The 21,218-nt window shown below is 39.2% G+C and overlaps 1 protein-coding gene across 2 annotated transcripts in view; it reads right to left on the bottom strand.

Annotated features, from left to right (window-relative positions):
• Positions 1-21,218, bottom strand: part of gpr158a (G protein-coupled receptor 158a) — a 93,410-nt gene that overhangs the window by 16,019 nt on the left and 56,173 nt on the right. For both annotated transcript variants that reach the window (XM_004551870.4, XM_004551871.4), the window contains exons 6-7: positions 2,928-3,037; positions 1-239 (exon numbers count right to left, since the gene is read on the bottom strand). In XM_004551870.4, the coding sequence (XP_004551927.1) occupies positions 1-239; positions 2,928-3,037 (349 nt within the window). The remainder of the gene's footprint in view (positions 240-2,927; positions 3,038-21,218) is intronic.

The raw sequence follows: 21,218 nt of genomic DNA on the forward strand, positions 1-21,218 counted from the left end.
CAACAGCCATCATATAGTCCCAGCGATCCAGGAGGCACATGCTGAACTGCAGCCCATTGGGCGTGTAGCCCACCTCGATGAGAGCCAACTTCCTGTCCGGGTTCTGACAGACAGCAGATGTCCAAGCCACCAGGAACCAGCAGACGATGAGCAGAATGATGCCCAGCAGACGTAGCACTCGCCAGCTGGTCATATAGGGGATCCTCTGGGCTGTACGGGACAGGAACACCTTCAGCACCCTGTGGAGGGAGAAGCTCACATTGAGACTGTTTCACAAAGTTTCATGTAAGCCTGTCGTCATTTCAAGTAAACAGAGTATCCATGAGAGGGAAATACCTCTACACTCAGTGTGCCTTGAGTGTATTTATCTTTTTATTTCCCATATCTGCTAGAATTTGAAACCTTCTACATGCAAAAGCTTTAAGCAAAAAATACATCACAGCTGCTTTACACACTGGTTTATTAGTCTATGGCAATATTAGTATCGGAAAAATATTGCTTCCACAATATGACATAAATACTTAACAGAAAACTAGTATTTCAATTTTCATAGACTCTTATTAAGCTTTATCCCAAAGTCAAGACTGCTGCGGCCCACTTAAAAACCAGAAAATCCCAAGGGGCCCACTCATTCTTAAATCTTCACTTTAATCAAAATGCAAGAGAAAGTGATGTGTTTCCTTGAAAAGTTTCATTCCAAAAAACATAAACAACGCAGGCTGTTAAGGCTATAAATTGTTGATGCTACTTGGGTGTATGCAAAGTGTTTAGGTCAGTGTGTGACCCATCTTCCTCCTTGGACACGAACTTCACTCACCTGTGCCAATAGCAGTCACTGAACTGAAACTCTCTGCTGTGCTATTGCAGCCTTTCAAAGGATTTTTATTGTGTGCTGCTGTGTCCAAACAAACATGCTGAAAACGCCGACGTCAACTCTGTGATCAAAAGTGGGCCTGGCAAAAAATTAACTGTGATGGTGGATGCTGATGTAAAATATTAGTCTAGTCATGCTGTCTCTTGCGAAATGAGAAGTATACGTCATATTACTTTTTTTATATGGATGAATTTACCTTTATTAGCACCATTTCCTGTGAACTGGCTCCAACATGCTCAGAATCGATGATTTTCTCGACCATATTAGTTCATGAAATTTAACCAAAACAGTTTATCTGCCTTAAACTTACTAAACATAACAAAAAGAGCTGAGTAGGGTTGAGCGATAGGACGAATATATCAACTATCGACGATAGGCTAAGGCCATTGGTGATCGTTTTTACAAGGTCGATTTATTTATTTATTTGCCCATGAGTAAGTTTGCTAATAATGATGGAGCTAATAGAAGCAGTCAACAGAAAAAAAAAATAATAGCACTGTTTTAACAGCACCCTTTTTCATCTGCGAGCAAATGCACGCTCCTAAATTCTGTGCCCAAATGCGTGTTGATGGAGCTGCAGAAGTTGGTGATAGCCTTGCATACTCAGCCGCATGGTGGACACGTACACGCTTATGCAAGTTAGTCGTGTTTGAGTACTTTGTTCACACTATACGTCTGCACAAGCGGCACACCGCTTTGGTTACATCCTTAGGTTTACCTCTTTCATCCCAAATTGGCAACTTTATACTTTTTTTAGTGCTGTCAGCATAATCACGACTAACGCGATTAACAATTAACCCATCTGGAGCACAGACGGAGTCAAAGTCCCTGAAATGTCTCTGTCAACGCATTTCAGGCAGTTTGTCCAAAGTTTGTTCATTCTGCACTCCAGATGGTTTTTGTTGGTTAAAATGGTTAAAATTTTTAATCGTGATGACCACATGAACACTGACATCCCTAATTCTTTGGGGAAATTAGTTCATCCATGTTTGGCCTTCTGTGTTGTAAACAGCAAATCAGTCCGTGCATGATTACATTGCTCCGCCCATCAAAAAGTCTGCGCATACGCGAATATATCGTCGATCGACGATTATTGGACTGACGACTGTCGGTTGGAAATTTTTTACATATCACCCAACCCTAGAGCTGAGTGATCAGAAAAGAAAAAAACAAAGCAAACTTATTGTTTGTCACCTCACTAAATGGGTGAAATTTTACACTATTTATTAAAAAATGCTAATATGTTGCAAACTTATTTAAGGGCTTTGGTTTAAAAGAAAGTGTGCCTTGAGGTATGATTAAATGACATGTCAAGACTTTTTCCTGACTTCCTGCAAAGCAGCGCAGCAGAAAAAAACTGCTAGCCATCACATTTGCAGCACTTATTCCACCTGCCAAATCCACAGACTGTGGAACATGAGTTAAACTCTGCTCAAACACATCACCGGCATAGCTATTCTTAGGCTCTGCCCTTCACGCACATTGATGAAGTGTCCACTGCTCTCTCCACTAATGAGCCCCCCATCAAAAATTGATCTGTGCAATATGTTAACTTGCACCTCTAAGGGTGAACTGGGCCCCGGCTCGTGTTAGCCACATCCTCTTAATCAGTATCTCCATTAGCGCATTTTGACAGATTCACCTGACAAAAAAAGGCCCACAAATGAAGAATTTCATCACTGTCACTTTAAATACAGTGGACCACCCTGTCTCATTAACAGCTATTCACAGCTGGAGAACTCCCCCCCAACACCACTCCACTGCATCCTCTGGCGATGCTTTCTGTCCCTGAGTTCTGCTTTTGTCTTTTTCTCAGCAACTGTCATTCAGGACTTTGTTAAATATGGAGCTCATTTGGGGCCAATGCGCTCCGTGTTTTCTTAATTACTTTACCACTTAATGAGGCAGTATAGCCTGGTGATGAAGTAGCTGAAAAACACGCTGCCATGACACATCACAGGACTCTTTATCAAAGGATTAAGAGGTCAGGTGTAATATAATCTGATGAGTGCTTCCAGGGATGGATAACAGTGTCGAACTGTGGGTGAAGTACCTGTACAACTTAAGAGTCAGCATCCCGTAGACGGTAGCGAAACCCAGCAGTCGAACCCAACGCAGAAGGATGCAACGGAAAACACTGGGCTGGAAGTAGAGAATCCCAACCTGGAAGAGGACAGAAGAAGCATTAAACAACAAAGGTCGTGAAAAGAAACTGAAAAATAAATAAATAAATAAATAAAAGAGCCACCCAACTGTGAGTGTTTTTTCTATCTAAATGATAATGGGCCCTCTTTCCCTGGGAAATTACATTTAAATTCGTGGGAAGCTGCTGCCTCATTGTGCTCTCAGTGGACGTCTCTATAAACAGTAAAGTAATCTTATTTAAATGTTGGTTTTCTCCAACTGTTCTCCTTTGGTGTCGCACAAGTGAATGAGTGGGTTTATGCAGTTTAGTTTACTGTACATCCTATCGCACATTAAGTCCCTCTATAATCAGTTACTTGCTTTGTTTCACCACAGAATCTACTCAGGAAGCTATTTTGCTTGTGTTCTCTAAACCTTTTCTACTTCCTCTGCCACCTTTCATCCATCAAAGGGAATTTAAAATACAGCAAAAGTGACCATCAGTGTGTATCGCCGATGCTGCAGATGAACTCAGTGTGTTTTGGGGCTGTGAACTTTTTTTTTTTATAGTGGTTTTTGTCAGCAGATGGTGTTTCCAGGGATGTCATGAATGTGTTGACATAAAAGATCAAATGCTGCTTGAATTCTAGGACCTTTTTGCTCATGTCGGCCAAAAAAAAAAAAGAGCACCAAATTTTTATTTTTTCTCATATGCTACAAAGAGCAGCTCCATCTGCTGATGAAGATCATGTGCTATGATCAAAAGGTCTGGGCATCAGTTGAGCGCATACACTTGGACTTACTTCTAGGACTCTCAAGGATCAAAAGTTTTGACCGTACTAAAATTACTATGGCTAAACAGCTGCTGAGCTTGCTTCTCAATAATGAAAAAGTAACATTTGTTGAGCACTTTTCCAGTCTGATTGAGCACTAAAAAGTACCTAACAGATACAATATGTACAACAGCTGCAGAAACAACAAAAGGTTTGCTCCACTAAAAGGTATAAGATAGCTTTCTTAGAACAATACTTTAAAAAGCTTGTTGGTGTACGGCAAAACTATGTGCCAATGATCAGGTTCCCTTGATGGAAAAATAACTAAATAAATAAAAACTTCAGAAGGTTTATGGTCCAGGTATGTTGATATACAACCTATTCAAGAAGGGGCAGTGTCAAACAGAACAATAAGTGGACACGACCACCAAAAATGAAATCCAGAGGAAATGATGTGCTCACAGTTGCTATGAGACAGTAAAGCATAGTAACTAACTAAACGAATATATAACAAAGATATAAAATATAACAAAATAACTACAAATAGCTGAAATTATAAATATTCTAGTATTATTAAATATGCACGCAGTGTTACTGTATATGCATATCGTAAAATTAAATATGCATACTTGACTTACCATATTGTCAGCACCCTGTGAAGCCCAGTAAGTAAAGGAGCTTAAGCTCGCGGTTACATCCAGTAACTACTATTTTATTATTATTTTCACTGTATATTTTTCCCTTTGACACATTTTAAGGGTATGACCACTCATTTGTAATTATCTTACAAGCTTTATTAACAACCATAACAAGAACAATGTTGACACTGCATATCAAGGCTGAAAATTCCCTCCACATTGTACATGGATTGACCCCAACCATAACCTTTTGAGAAATGTCACTAAAAGATTAAAAAAAATCAAACCAAACCAAACACATAACACAAAGGAACCAAGCTAATAAATTAATAATGCTAATAATTTAATAACTCAATAGAAGATTACTTAAAACACTGATTATATTTGAATCTTGTGATTTGCCAGACATCGTTTTATGAGCAAGATAAAGCAGTGTGTGTGTGTGTTATATGTGCATTCAGCGCTCTATCTCATTTATAAATAATTATTTCAGCTTGGCCAACCTTTGGTAAAAGTTTGAGCTAAACTTTGACCAGGCTGGAATTGGTTGTCACTACTTTTTAGTGTAATTTTTAATTTTCAAGTGAAAAACAAAATGAAAGAGACTATATTGAGGGCCGGTATGAATATCACAGTGTTGTTGGTGATTTGATGAATTTAATGTCTAGCTCTTCCAGTCTGGCAGAATGAAACTCATCCAGGAATAGTCTCCCAATCTTTAGGGATTTAAATCCGCATTCCTCTCTTTAGTGCATTGTTTGAACTCCAACAACAGTGACTCAGCTCAGATAATCTTTGAAAGAAACCTTCTGTTAACAGGATAACATCATAATGAGTGACTGACGCTTACCGCTTCGCTCCTAAAATGCCTCACACACATCGTCAGGGTTCAGCCAGTGCTTTGATATTGTTGCGAGCATACAAGTAAACAACCCTTACACTACAATGATTGCATAATAGAGCAATTAGGAATGAAAAACAACTGACATGTTCTGCACATAGTGTCTCAGATATAACACTCAATGAATAAATGTCTAAGAAAGAAACAGGTAGAGAAATTTCTAATAATTAGCATTATTTTCTCCAATAATTATAACTATAGTACAATTAATAGTAGTACTACTGATGCTGCCACTATTACGGGAGGTGAAACCATTTTGGTAGAGTCATTTTCATGAGAAATTTACCTTTTATACATCAAAGAGAAAATCCATGAACTGAATTAGTCATAACAGTAAAGTGCAGTGAAAGCTTGCCCTTGAGACACAGAGCGCATCCTCCTATGTTACATCTTCACGAGTAGATTCTTCTACAAGGACCTGAGCATGCTAAACAGTGCCCATCCATGCTGGTAAAAAAACGCTGATGGTCTTCCAAAGACATAAAAAGAGCCAGAACAAACAGAGAGAAAAAAGAAACAAACATCTGAGGCGACGTAATTATCTGTCCGTTGCAGATGTGCAGAGATTTCCCCTGCGGGATTGTTAATGTTAATCGGATTAGCTGAGGCATTAATACGTTCCCTCAGGCAGCGGCGAAGACGCAGGCATGTGGATATTTTTGCTCACTAGGTTCGAGTCAGTTAAGGGACACAGAGGACCCCACGGGAGGAACGGTGGCCCACATCTTCATCAGCTCACAGAGTCTGGAAGACCAACTGGAGAAACTTCTGATTCAAACAAAGCATGAACAGTTTGACTCGATTTTGCAAAAGGAACGTTGTGCTGAGGAAATAAAGACTTAAAGAGTGCTGAGCTGTTCATTTTCAATACATACAAGGTGCTTAATACTATATCTACTGTCAATATGTTTTTTAAAAGCCTTTTTTTTTAACAGGTGGGATTAACATAAATATCTAAACGATGTGTGACTGCTCCTCAATGCGTTACCTTTTTCACAAAATAAAGAGCAGAGGAACAGGAGCTGATAAAAAGATAGCCAGGCTGCCGCCGAGCAACTTGCTGACGCACGTTTGGCTCCACGGGGACAGGAGAGGGCACAGGAACAGGAGTAAAAATGCACAATGGGAAAACACAGCTCAGGACTCCCTTTTAGATAAACTACCAAATAGCATCTGAATCTCCATCACGTGCCAGTTTTAAGACTGGTGTTGTTTGTGATGAGACGGAAACGGGGAGGTGTTATCCGCCACATTCTTCCCTTGAGGGCTGGCTTTAAATGATCTGAATAAGCTGTCATAAAAAACTTTTTTTACACATTTAGCAGTCTGAGCTTCTCTTTTAATGGTGCGATCTCACCTCTGGTTATTTTAATGGCTCACAACAAGAAACAAAAAGTGATGGATATGTACAAACATTTAAGACATCCTTTTCATCCTTCTCTCCTGCAGTCGTGAATTGGATAATGGATGGATGCTGTGTCGTGTTCATCTTACTACAGTTCGAATGACAGATGATGAAGACATTAAAAGGTAATACCAAATCATTTTGATGATCGCTGCTGATACAAACATGGTGGAGAGGTCTAGTTCAATGACTTCAATGACTTCTGGCTTCATCGTACTTCCTTTGACTAACTTTCAAAGTGGTCACACCCATTACTAAAGTATCTTTTTGGATGATTTATCCAATTAAAAATAAGAAAACAAACAAAAAAACTACTGGTAGTGGTTGATGCTGTTTAATGCTGTCTAGCTCAACATTTTGAGGACTTCCTTTTGGAGCCACCCTCATGTGGCCATTTAAGGAACTGCACTTTTTGATGCTTCTCACTTGGCTTCATTTTTCAGCCTCAGAGGTGGTCACTTGTCCACACGTGTCTTCAAAAATTCTCGGACCAAAAGGCAAAAATAAGTCGCTATTGTCAGACATTACCATGACCCTCAGGTTTCATGATGATCTGCAGAAATTACACAATCAATTTATGCTGGCACAGTACTTCCCATCAGTAAGGTTTCTGGGAAGTTACTGGCCCCGATCCTCAGACAGGTTTCTCTTAATGTTAGTGGGTATAAAGAGTAAGATCAGTTTCTGCCCTCCTTCTCTTTTGAAACCTTCCATTAATAATCGATGTTAAGTGCTGGGAATACTGGATTCAGCGTTGTGGGGAGGGGAAGGAAAAGGATCAAATGTTATTGGTGAATATGTGTGTGTGTGTATGGTGTATATGCATGCAAGTGAGGTACAGTATACCTATCTAATGGACATCAATATCAAGGAGACAATTATGAACTAATATCAAGCCTCTATCTCAGCCCCATTTGCCTTGTCGTTTGCTTACAACATAGCAAAGGCTTCAGCTGAGCTGAGCAGTCCACTTTCCAGTTTTACTTTTTTCATTTCTTGAATCTCATCCTATTGCTATTTGAGATTTTAAAAAGTGCTAGTTCTTCTGTCAGTTTGCATGCAACAGATTTTGCAACTAGTAGTGAAGACATTTAGATAACGTAGTTTTTGTTTTGTTTTGCTTTCAGGCAGGTAGGTGAATATGTCCCAGCTGGATAAACGCCTAGATCAAGGGTCAGCAACCTTTCACACCCAAAGAGCCATTTGGACCCGGTTTCCACGCAAACGAAAACACTGGGAGCCGCAAATACTTTTTGACATCTAAAATGAAGATAACACTGTATATATTGTTTTTTACCTTTATGCTTTTTGTGAACAACTAAGGTGTGTTGCTTATGAAATCCATGAAGTGCTACAAAGAAAGTTACATTTTATTTATGTAATTAACACATTTTGAACTCTTAAAGAAATATAACCAAAGGAAAGACACCCAGCTGAACTAAAATGATCCATGTAGCAAACAAAAACTGTTGTGAGCCGCCACCCTTATATTGCCTTTGGGCTTTTGGAGCCTTGACCTGACTTTTAAAAAATAATTGGAAAAAAGCACTATGCTGCTAAAAGATGAAAAATAGATATTTGCAAAATTCTGCCTAAATATGTATTTTACCTGGTTAATGTGTGTGGTGGGGCGTGGTCTACAGAGCCGCTGCAGGGGAGGCGGACGCACCTGAGCGGCACCCGCAATCACGCCTCGCCGCCTTAACGTCTGTGCTATCTATGCTGTTGTTGGTGTGTGTCGGGCTGTGAGCTGCAAAGCTACAGCCGGCTGTATGCGTACAGCAACTGTGTGTGAAAAGGGGTCAATAAAGAGATTCTGAAAAGCGTGTTCATGGAAACATCGTCGGGTCTGCCGTGATATGTTTACAATGGGACTTCTGCTCCTGAACCTCTGTGCACAGCGTCTGCAAATCGGGGCTTTTATCTTTACGCAGGACTGTAAGCTGTCATCTGTGAGGCGTGAGCGGTGTTTGTTTTTAACATAGTTCACGGTGGAGAATAGCTGCTGACATAATGTGGATCCGAAGGTCCATAATTGGCCTACCTGGGGTTGAAAGTCTCGATAAATGCACGGCGGGTACACCGGCTTCCGCAAGTGTGATGCTTATTTTGAGCGATGAAAAAATAATAGAATATATTTGTATTTTTATATTTCAATATCACAATAATCTTCCAATTTAGAACTACAAGTTAAAAAAGAGAACTAACATAAATAAAATACACTTCAGCTAAATACTTCTAATTTATTTTCCCAAACCACACGGAGCCGCACTATAAGGACTAAAGAGCCGCATGCCACAGGTTGCCGACCCCTGGCCTAGATGATGAAGTTTTATCTGCTGGCCTGGTCTCCAGGCTCTGCAGACACCTGACTTATCACAACCTGGTTCTGCACCTGCTCTCTAAAACAAAGTCTTATCATGTGGAAGCTACAACACAACACAAAGTGTTATACAGACATATACCTGAGATGAGCTTTCATATGCAAATATAAATATTTGAAGTTGTAAAAATGCACAACTGAATATTTTTAAGAGTTCTGGAATCTTCTATGTCACTGAATTTTGACTTAAATTACAAAAATCTAAAATAATTTGCTGCTACCTTTTTTAAACAACAAATATTCTTGTTATGTGTTATTATCCTGTTAACCAATTAATAATAACTAGGAGCAGTTGGATATTATGGGACATACACATATGCTTGCTTACTAGTTTGGTCACATAAGTAGTATGTAAAAAAAAACAATAACAAAAAAACAAAAAAAACAAAAACAATGGTAGTGTCAACAACTAATGCACTGAGCTGCTGCCACTGGAATGGCTGATTGAATAGTTGAATTACTGAGCAGTTCAACAGGTTTACTTTTCTGTGCATTTTGTACCAGTGGGCCAAGCATCTCTTTGACATTTTCCTTTTCAGATGAGCCACAGTACTAGCTACATATCCAGCATTGCACTAAGTGAGGATGTACAACTATTAACAAAATAATCAACTTCTGTCGGAGTAAAGTTTAAGTAGCTGATTCCCACTCTGCTGGTACATGACATGAAAGAAAACAACCATGGAGGAATCACTTCCATAGTTCAGTTATAGCATTTCCAGAAACAAAGGCATCTACTGTATTGAAATTTATTTGCTAGTGTTTTGTAATATAAAACATTGTAAATCTGAATGTTATTAAAATACTCAGACAAAAGAGAGTTTTTAGGGATTAATGTTAAATGTTAAGTTTCTATGCTATATGTCAGGACAAGTTATTGCAATTTTATTGCAGTGTTGAGGCTGTCATATTCTTCATAAAGATGAGTGTTAATATTACCCAGAATAATTACTTAATCTAAACTGAACAAGTAAATCAGATTTAAAAAAAAAAAAGTCTGAGAAGTTGAAAAGTCTTACCTACACGGTATTTTTGAAAACACAGCTTTTTCTATCCGTTTGGGCCTTTTGTCCACACGTAAACGGCGTTTTGGATTACTGAAAATGGAGATTTTTAAAAACTCCTGCCAGGGTGGAGATTTTCGAAAAACTCAGTTTATGCGTTTACACGTGGACGAGGAAAACTGAGATTTAGTCACGCAACGTCAAAGCTGTGCGCCTTTTTTGACGCTGTCCTTCGTCACGTTATTGTTTACCTGAGATGAATTTCTACAATGGCGGATATAGACAAAATACTGTTGCTGATAATCTTAGAGATCTTAGAGATATTTTTTCAGAAATGGGATTTGGGATTTTTTTTTAAACGAAAAGGAAAAAAATCTCAGTTTTCCAAAATACCTGTGTATGTTTGGACGTAGCCTTAGTAAGGGCAAGGCAGATGATTCACAACAACTACTAAAACAGTTTTTTGAGTTTTTCACTTACGGTGGACGAGGTTATGGGTCTGCTTTTGAAATGAATTGGAAGAGAGCAACCTTATGGTCAATGCACTGTGTTTATTTGGATTACCTTTTGGTGCAGTTGAGGATATCTATATTTTATTCTTTCTTTTCCACTTAAATGTTGATGGTATGACATTTAGCACATTTCTCCTAAAAGCCAATTTAGAAAATTATAATGATTAAATAGAAAAATGATAAGAACTGACAATAGAAACAGGCATGGGACGAAATATATGATATATTATTATATATTATATCTATGTTGAACTAAGAAGATCTATGTTGAACAGTAAGGAGCAATGGGAGACTGAAAGTGCAGACAAACATGACACAAGCAAGATTCACTCACTCACCCACTTAGTGATTCAATCAACACTCAGTCACTTAATTTGCGGTTATCTCTCATTCCTAATCATCTCTCATTTCAGCACCCACCAGCTGGCTTCCACACTGAGATTCACTGGGTTGGTTACCCACCAGAAAGTGTCCCTGTTGATAGGACTGTGACGCAAGCCGGCCAGCTGTGGTGTGAGCATCAGCTTTCCAGGGAGCTATTGTGATGTTGGCTACTTTAACATTCTTTGAAGTTTTGTTATGTGTCACCGTTTAAAAGCTGCAGATAGTCTGTGTGATATTTGTTCTTCAATAAAATCCAAAGAATTTAACAAAGGATTTGAACTCACGTGTGAGGTTAACTTTTGCAAAAGGGGCTATAATTTGGGGTTAAACGGGAAGAATGTCTTGTTATTTTGAGTAGAAAAAACGCAATAGGAGAAAATGAATCTGCAGGTTAGAAACTACTTGAGAAGTCTTGTTAAAATGAGACAAAAACAACATTATTATGTAATATGTCATTACTACCATTTGTACAGGTTACTGTACAATAGGTTTTATGGTACTCGGGTTTTGCTTTTGGATATTTAGACCTTAATGTGACCTTAACTGAAGAAGTCAGTTTTATCCTGTAAATGTAAACAGAACCTGTCATAGCAAACTTTTAACACAAACTTTAGCACTTTTCATTCCCCGAAGGCTTCATGTAAGAATGGCTGTACACCCACAACAAAAATATGACACCCAAACTAGATGCGCCACAGAGTGTAACAAAAATCATTTAGTGCTAGGACGCTTTGGATAATTAGCTCTCGCTGCAGGGCAAAAAAGAGATATTCAGCAAATAACACTTAAAAAAGGAAGTGGGTGGATTCTTTTATCAGACTAATGCAGTTAGAAGAAGCACTCCGAGAAGCAGCAGTGTGTAATTAAGTTGTTATGTGCAGACAATAAAAATGCAAATGCATAGGTGCAGGGTGTTTGGTGCAAAAGGTGAAAGCTTTAGGGATAGATCCACCTTCTTGTGAAGGTCAGGATGCCACAGGATATTGATCGCAGGGGACGACAGACCTCTCCCTTTGTGCCATTAAATCAGTATACTGCTTTCACTAAAGAGCAGAGAGCAAAAATTAACTGTGGTCTGTTTTCTTATGTTTTTAAAATCCTCTGTCTTCACAAAATAATGGCTGCTTAAATGCAGAGACAAAATTATTAGTGAGCTGAGTTCTTATGAAGCATTTAGAGGAAGTTTTCAGGTTATAGGGCAATGAGCTAAAAGACACTAAGGTGCTCTGTACCTCACAGTAACTCACACAGTCAACCAACTAAATGATCACCATTTTTCCTGAATGAATGTCTTTTGTCCTTTCTTCCTCCCCTCACCCCCAACTGCTCACGGCAGATGGCCGCCCCTCCTTGAGCCTGGTTCTGCCAGTGGTTTCTTCCTGTTTAAAGGAAGTTTTTCCTTCCCACTGTCGCTAAAGCGCTTGCTCATAAGGGGCCATCTGATTGTTGGCGTTTTCTCTGTAGTATTGTAGAGAGGTGCTTTATATTACATTACAATATAAAGCACCTTGAGGCAACTGAAGCTGCCCAAAAAAGTGATATAACTCAAAATTTTGAGTTAGTATCTCATTAGTTATAACTGTAAGTCAAAATTTCAACATACTAACCTGACATTTTCACTTACAGATGGAAAAAACTATTAAATTCCAGTAGTGGAAAAAAGCTTCCATATGTGCTGGGCTCAGACCGCACAATATTCTGTCTGTTACTGTTATGGTCTGTGGCACTCGTGGGCTTTGTTGAGGGTTGTTTCACGTTTAAGTGCTCCTAGTTTGTGTTTCATATTCTTAAACTCTAGATTTCTAATTGTTATTATTAAGCTGAGTGGGTCCTTACTTCAGTTCTAGTTTAGTATTTATGGAGTGTGCTATTTAAATTTAGTTTTTGTTGTGTTTTCCTGTTAATTCCTGTTTGTCATTTAACCTGTGATAGACTGGTGACCTCTTTATGGTGCTCCACAGTCTGCATACGAACCTGAATTGGATGAGCATTTAAGAAAAAGGATGAATGGATAGACATTTTGCCCGAGTGAGACCTGTGAGGACTACGACTAAAGCAGATATATAACCTGTCGTTCTCCATAGTTATTACATTAAATAAAATTCAGATATTTGTATTAGAGCTATGGCTCCATTCCCAGACCTCCTGTCTCTCCAGGAAATACCTCAGCACAAACTTGAGCAGATATCAATCACAACAGACGCCATCGGATGCAGAATGAAATATGCGCTGGGAACATGGTATGTTGCAAACCAGCTTGCAGAGCACAGCAACTTTGCATAGCTGAAGCAGGTTAATTAAAACACTATACATGACTGTGTGTAAAGGTATCAAGAGATAAGAGCCAACCCATCAGCTGATGTTAATCTCACATGAAGATTAACCTCCTAAAACCCAAACTCTTCCACGGCATGCATTTTTAATTTCTCTTTGATAAATGGGCCGATTGGGACCTGATGAATGTAAAAACAAAGAATTACCAGATTTTTTTAACCTAATTTTTGTTTCCACATATGAGGATATTTGTTTAAAATTTCGATAGAACAGTAGCAGTATAATGTCCTCGTAAGTGGATATCAGGCCCTTGTAGAGTAACATTGAGTATTTTGGTCTAAATAACCCAAAATGTGATGTGGACGCCAGGTCCTAAGAGGTTAATGTTAGTTTTTGAGCAGTTTTACTGTAGTCACAGCAGTGTTTGCTGAATCATTGTTAGATAGCTTCATACTGTAAAGGTCTTACTATTTATTAACAGATTTTAAAAAATAGCCTGCAACAAACTTTGCGTAATACAAAATTACAGTTTGAATTATTTTCAGGGTTGCCAGCGATGACGGGTATAAGAGCAACATCATCCTAATGGAGCACTTACCGAAATGAAAGTGCAGAAATACAACATCATATATTAGTCATCTGTCAATTATGGAGTATAAACACATCACAATTTAGGTTCAAAAACGACTAACACCAAGCGCTAAAAACATTAGCCAGTTCCAGTCAAAAGAACAGACAGTGCCGAATTTCAGCCTTTTGTTATCACAGTTTCTTTGGAAACTGCTACCAGCTAAAAGGGAGAAAAATGACTTTCAGCCATTTAGTGTGTCTGTCTCCATCTGAGTAGAGAATGGGATTGTGCAGCCTCGGGAATCATTCTGTCACAACAAAGCTCTCACGCTACTTTTAATGTTTTGACATGAAATGGTGACAGCCATGCGGTCCGCCCATGCCCCACTTTGTCCGGTCATCATCTCCTGCTCATTCCCCGACCCTTCTATTTCTAATCTACGAAACACCTTCAGTATGAGAGAGTGGGAGGGAGCTGCGGTGGGAGGTGGAAGCAGAAGAGAGGTGGAGTGTTGTAATAGCAATGGATCCATTTTTATATGAAAGCTGACACTGCCACATGGGAAGGGCAGCTTTCTGGAGGGAGGTAATGGTTTCTTCTCCTCCCGCCGCTCCCTGAGGTGGGCTGAGTGTAAATTACATCCAGCTCAGCCTCTGCTCAGTCAAGACTGGAGCTGACTTGCACCCACCTCCCACATTCCCTTCCCTTCTCATCACCAGTTACAACCTCAGAGAGAGATATTCCCATCTTGCTAGGACACAATGAGACATATCAGAGGAAATAGCCTGCCTGCATGCCATACAACTCTCTTTTTTTCCCCACTCTCTCATAGTTCTTGTCTCTCTGCTCAAGCAAGTAGGAGCACTTGAGCTACAGCAACGCATCCTCAGCTTAGTCTCTGTATGCTTTGGGAGACTCTGGATTTTTCAGAAGGAGGAAAGGAAGTAGAGTATGAAGGGAAGGCTGCACATGCACAAAACAACTCTCCAGATCCACTCAAGTCAGATTGAAAGTGTCAGAGCAGCTTGGATGGCAGGCAGAGCAGAGAAAGGCAGACTAACGGGTGGCAGACTGTGTTTCATGGCCTGTCAGGTCAGGATCCATTATCCTCTGGCCATACTGTTTCTCATTAGCCCCCTGATGCGCTGTGAAGGCATGGCTTCGTCCTGCCATGCATGGCAAAACCCCTAAGTTGGAATGAGGCAGCACCTTGGCCCTCCTTGGCACAAAGACAATGCCGAGATTGGACAGGTGGAAAGACAGGGATGGGGAAAAGGGAGTAATACCCAAAAGACCAGTGGTGGAAAACATGGGGACTCTATAGATTCTCTACTTTGCCCCAACCAAACGACTGAGCAGAAGGTAGAGGACTATAATCTCTTCTATTATGGTTAAACACATTTTTCTTTTTCTTTTTTCTTTTAATATTTATTTAGTCAAGAAGTGAAACTCTTGAGACACTCTTTTACAACTGGATTGTGAAAAGCGTTTGGAACTTTCACAGTGAGGATTTGGCAGATTTTTTTTAAGTAACACCCCAGTCACATAGGTCAGGAGACCAGTCAGCAACCACAAGTTGTTGAAAAAAAAAGTGTTTTCCCTACAACGGCTTGACAAGTTGTTGTTGACTGTCACTAGATGAAATTGGTTGCAAGAAGGTATACAGTGCTACACCAAAAACCCTTCTTGGATTTGATTGGTTCTCTAGCAGATCGCTAAAGTTGTCTATAGTTTGCATTCGAGATGCCAACTTGTCTGCAAATACTAACTGAGTAGTATTGAAACTGAAAAGTGCAGAAGTGCAGTGCAAACACTAAACAAAGACCCTTTGTCTTTGCTAAAGTAAATGTTGCACCTTTTGAAATATGTTGGTTGCAGAGATAAGGCACAACTTTCATTCTGAAGATATACATTCTCAACCAGCATGGCAGTTTCACTCCTGCTAGTTAGTGAAACTTGTAGTTTTAGTTTGGTAGTGTTTGCAGATAAGTCATCCCCTTCCTGTTCCAACATGACTGTCAGTGCACAAAGCCAGGTCCATAAAGACCTATATGAGCGACTTTGGTGTGGAACAACTCGTCTGGCCTGCACCTGAAGAACACTTTTGGGATGAACTAGAATGGAGACTGCGAGGCAGGCCTTCTCGTCAAACATCAGTCTCTGGCCTCACAAATATACTTTTAGGATAAGTCCAAAATTGCCATAAACCCACTCGTAAACCTTGTGGAAAGCCTTCCTGGAAGAGTTGAAGCTGTTATAGCTGCAAAGATGGGCTGACATCATATTAACTCCTATAGATTAAGAATTGGATGTACTTATGGACTTTTGGCAATATAAATAAATATGAAATACTGGTGGGCAGTAAAATTAAAGTAAAGTGGTAAACACAGAATAGAAAACAACAGAAACTCATCAGCTGCCTGGTTATTTAGAAGGGAAAAAAAGAGGAAAATCTAATTAAGACATGATCTCTGGGAAGTGAACTGACCAAAATCAAAAATAGTAAATTTGATATTATCGCTTTATTACCACTTTTACATATGTGTTAACATTTATGAATGCATGAGCAGCAGCGCAGGGGGTGTGGGAGGAAGAGAGCAACAACGAGGGCTGTCTCTGGGGCAGACTGCAGTGGAGTGCACACAAGAAGGGCTGGGAAGCCTCATATGATGCATTTACATGGATGTTACTGGTTATCTGCAGTGCTTTGTTATTTTTTTCCACCAATGGGTGACTTGGGTTTCCTTGCATTGAGTGGGTAAAGGAATCAAGGATGTGATTTCTGCAGGGGAAACCTTATTTTTGGCAAAGGTGATTTCTAATGTGTGTGCATATGCATGTGCATTTTTTCCATAACTGACTACAGAGATGTGGAAGAATTAAAGGAAGTAGATTTAATTCAACCCAAGTAAATAACCTGAATTTGATCATGAAGATATGTTTGTTTCTTTGGATCAGTAGTAGCTATTATATGAGCTTTAGTGTCCCTTGGCCTTAATTTTTCACATCTATAGAGCTCAGTAGGGATTGCCCACTTTTTCAGCATCCCCAGTCCTAAAAGTAAATTTCCCATGAATTCGATCATAGGAAAATAACGGGCCAAAAATAATGTCTAAAATCTCCAAAACTGTTAATTTGACGTCCTTTAAGTTATTAGGTAATTAAACATACTACAAACATAAGCCAGGAAAAGAGTAGGCAAGTACTGAATATTTGACATCACAAGTACTGAGGTGCATTGCTAAGAGCAACAGAAGCTAGAAGGTAGATAGAAAATAACAACAAGTGAAAGAACATCAACACGGATTAAAGTGACACACAGAAAACATGAGTAAATGGAGCACAAGTGAGGCAAATGTGGAAGAGTCTCTCTCTTCTGGAAGCTGTAGAAAACTAAAATAAGTAAAGTCATGTTCAGTAAAGCAGCTTTCTGTATTTCCATGTCTATCTCCCTTACAAGTCAAGTTTCCTATCTGAATGTGTTCCTGGCTCCACCTGAAAGGAAAACGCGCCGATCCAAACAGTCACTTTGCTCCAATCGAAGCCTCACCAACAGCGTCAATAAGAAGCCACAAAGACGTAAACTGGCAAGCTCATCCAAGGATCACATTGTGATTCACAAATGCGTGTCCATCTCTCCATCTCCGCAGCCAGACAGAAATAGTCAGTTTTGGCACTGCCATAGTTTTGCCTCTTTCCCTCTGCACTGTCTGTCCCTCCCTCCTCTCCTTTCATCTCAAAGCAGGAGGGAGTGGGGGGGGAAACTGAAGTTATTGCATGTGACACACCCAGGAGAGAAAAAAGGGGGGGAAAATCGCATTACTTCACAAAGCTGAATGCCACAGGAGCAGAAAGAGATGTAGCTCTCCTGCTGCTTAATAACAGTGGAAATATTTAAAATAGGAGCAGCGGCAGCAACGGTGGAATATTTCTGAATCTATATTTAGATTGGGAGTGATGTGCCTCGCCCTCGCAGCCATGGCTCATGTGGGATTCACAGGGGAGACATGGAAATGCATCAGGGTGGAGATCAATCTAGCATGCTGCAGAGTAAAATGCAGAAAGATGTCTTTCCCCTTGCACGAACACACACACACACACACAATTGGGCCAATATATCATATATTATCAAAACAAGTTCTGTCGTGTTCAGGCTGATGGCGGACGATCAAACTGAATCCTCCTGCATTTATTCCACAAGAACATTTCAAAGTATTGTAATCTCTAAATGAGGTAGGATTTACAGAGTGAGCTACAAAGTCAAATTCCTTTGTACAGCCTCTTTACAAGCCATCTATTTTTAGCTTCCGCTGCCATCACTACTCCAGCTGGATGCAAGAATATCATCTGCTATTCATTCATTCACTAACCAATAACCTGACTCCCGGGCTTGCTTTCACTCGCAGATTTCAAACATTATTACTTTCCAGGATCTTGTCACAGCAAATTGCATTGATTATTCGGCTCTACATCAGTTGGCTTTAATTACATTTACTTTGCATTGCTTCGCTAAGCATATATCTCCACGTGATTGCGACTAAATTACAATTAGCCAATGCCCCGTGCTCCTGGGAGAAAGACATAATGGTGGTTTCATGTAAATCAATGGCATGTGGGTGTTCATCTGCAAAAAATAATGAGGTACTGCAGAAGCTGGCTGAACAGTGTCACTGATAAACCTGAATTGATTTTTCACTGGTATAGATTGCATAACACTGTTAGACATAATTTTTTTGGTAAGTAAAATAAAGAAAGAGCCTTAATCTGTCGCACAGCTTACAGCTTCAGTGGATATTTTACATGGGTGGAATTACATTTATTCTTATTTAGCACTATTCAAAACTTATACCACAAGTGACAATCCAATATGTTTCTTATTTTCTACTTCAATTTCTCCCTGAATTATAAGAAATCCATTTCCAAAGCCCATTAACACACTGAAGAAGCTTTAAATCTTAAAATAGTATCATTATGTTTATTTATATCCCTTAGTTGCTGTCACATTGATACCCTTTTACAGTCTAAGTTGTTCATTTTAAAAATGGACACCATTTCAAACAATCAGGTCAAGAGAATTCCAGTGAGCCAAAAACGTCTAAAATCAACGTGCTTAAAATATGCAACGGGGGTTAGAGACCATCTCAATCTGACTCTGAGTCCTAAAACTAAAAACCCCTCCAATCAAAAACCAATAAAAGCCACAATTTCAACACAGTGTTTATGTCTGTGTTTGTGGGTGACACATATTTCTTAAATAAATCATACAAAATATACTTTGTAACAGAATCAGTTGTCTCTCCACTGAGCTTCTAATTACTTGGAAATACTCAAATGTTTGAAAAAAGCAAAACCATACCAGGTACACACACTGAAAATCAAAAAATCAGACAATGTCCAAAAAAGCCCTTTAAAGGCCTCTGGAAAGCCTGAAAAATTACTGCTCTAGACTACTTTAAAAATGAAGAAAAAAAAAGTGACTCCTTGGAAACAAAACATAAAGAAGAGAAGACTTTTGGACAGTACTGTAGGTATGGGCGAATCAGTATTGACACCAGCATTGGTAATCCAATTGGACTGAGGGGACCAACATTGTTATTTCAGCTTAGACATATCTGAAGTGAACATCTGAAGCCTCAGTAAACTACCAGCATAAAACAGTTTTCAGCCAGCTGCACGTTCTGGAGTGTCAGACCAGATCATGGAATACCAGCAGCTGCAGTCCGAGACTGTGGAGTTAGATCCTGCCACAGTAGAAAACTGATGAGTTCACCAGTGCTAAAATACAAGTGTGGGGATTGCCCAATTGTATATTGATCCCATCAGTGTCTCAAATGGAAGTAAATCTATATCTAATAATAACATAATAATAATATATATTTAAATACTTGGTGTCTAGTAATATATTTAGGAAGCCGGCCCAAATAAATGTTAAATATGTATATACTAAATTTTACTTATTTAGTTGTTTTTTTCCGTCAGTGATACAGCTAAACAATTTAATTCATATTCATGAATATGACCATGTATCTGTTCGGTTTGTATCTGTGAGTTTTTATGTTATATTCATTCACTGATGCAGGTATATATTATAATATATAAATAAACATATTTCAGCTGTTTACTTATCATTCTTTTGATTGGGCGCACAGTGCAGTGTTTTTTTTTTTTTTTACTTTATCAAAATCAGTGAGGTTGCATTGAGGAAAAATATCAAGCCACCCTTGCTCTAAATGGTCAGTTTTGTTTTATTTTATTCCTATATCGCTCTGGGATTAGCTCGTTTCCTTATATGGGCATTTCTGAGACGTGAAGGCGTGGCTTAGTTTTGTTTGGAGAAGCCAGGCGAGGGGCTGCCAATTAGAAGATACTTTCAGGAGGTGAGGATTAAAGAGACAGGAGCCTGGTTTTGTTCAGACAGAGAATGAACTGCAGGACTGTATATACTAAAGATACAACAAATTTTAATGTTAATTGTTAACTGTTAATTATGCAATGACGCTGCAGCAGATTCCAAGATTAGAAATATGGAGGTGGAGAAGAACACAGTAGGTCTTCTTTGAAAGTATCTACTCAATTATTTGATTCCTTGTGTCTTTAAAGCAAAGCGATTAAATGTATGTGTGAAGCAAAGAAAAAAGAAAGAAAGAATTGATCTCTAGATTGATGGATTAATAGATCAATGAATCGGTTAAAGGGAGAGTGCAGCAGGGGTTGGGTGTGGCTGACGTAGCAGAAGCTCAAGTACTAAATAATGAATTTAAAAATAAATCTTGAATTCAAGACACTATTAATGATAAGTTTAGTTCAGAACTAAAGAAACTGGATCAAATGATGGTAGTTTGTGTTAACAATAAATAAAAATAATAAAGTCTTAAAAAGGTTACAGTAAAAATAAATTCTGTGTGCTGGTTTTAAATTAACACAATGCGTATGAAGCAGCGTGAGTGGCTGGTCAACAGATGGTAGTGTTGACAGGCTGCTGGGTTCATTGGCCAGCTCTGTGTACAGTTAGCAGGGGGTCACCAACAAGCCCTGGGATGTTAGTCTCTGCCAGTCCCATTTTATCACATGCACACTTCGGCTGTGAAATCCCTGCTTATCACAGCTCCATTCAGCTGCCACCAAAAAAGCACCTGAACAGTATGATTTATGAACTGGGGTTTGCACTGTCTGACAAGGCAAACAATCCCACTTTGTGCCGCTGCTGCAGATATGAAACTTTGTTCTCAGATATGTGATTTTGCTTTAGATGAATGAGCGACGGTGTGAAGTGAAGGTCGAGCTGAATGCCAGCCTTCAGTCAAGGAGAACATTTTTATTTTCAGCTCAAAGGAGCATGGCATGTAGATTATCAGCTAACACTTCAAAAAATGAT

The sequence above is a fragment of the Maylandia zebra genome, linkage group LG9 (genome assembly GCF_041146795.1).
Source record: "Maylandia zebra isolate NMK-2024a linkage group LG9, Mzebra_GT3a, whole genome shotgun sequence".
Taxonomy (NCBI): domain Eukaryota; kingdom Metazoa; phylum Chordata; class Actinopteri; order Cichliformes; family Cichlidae; genus Maylandia; species Maylandia zebra.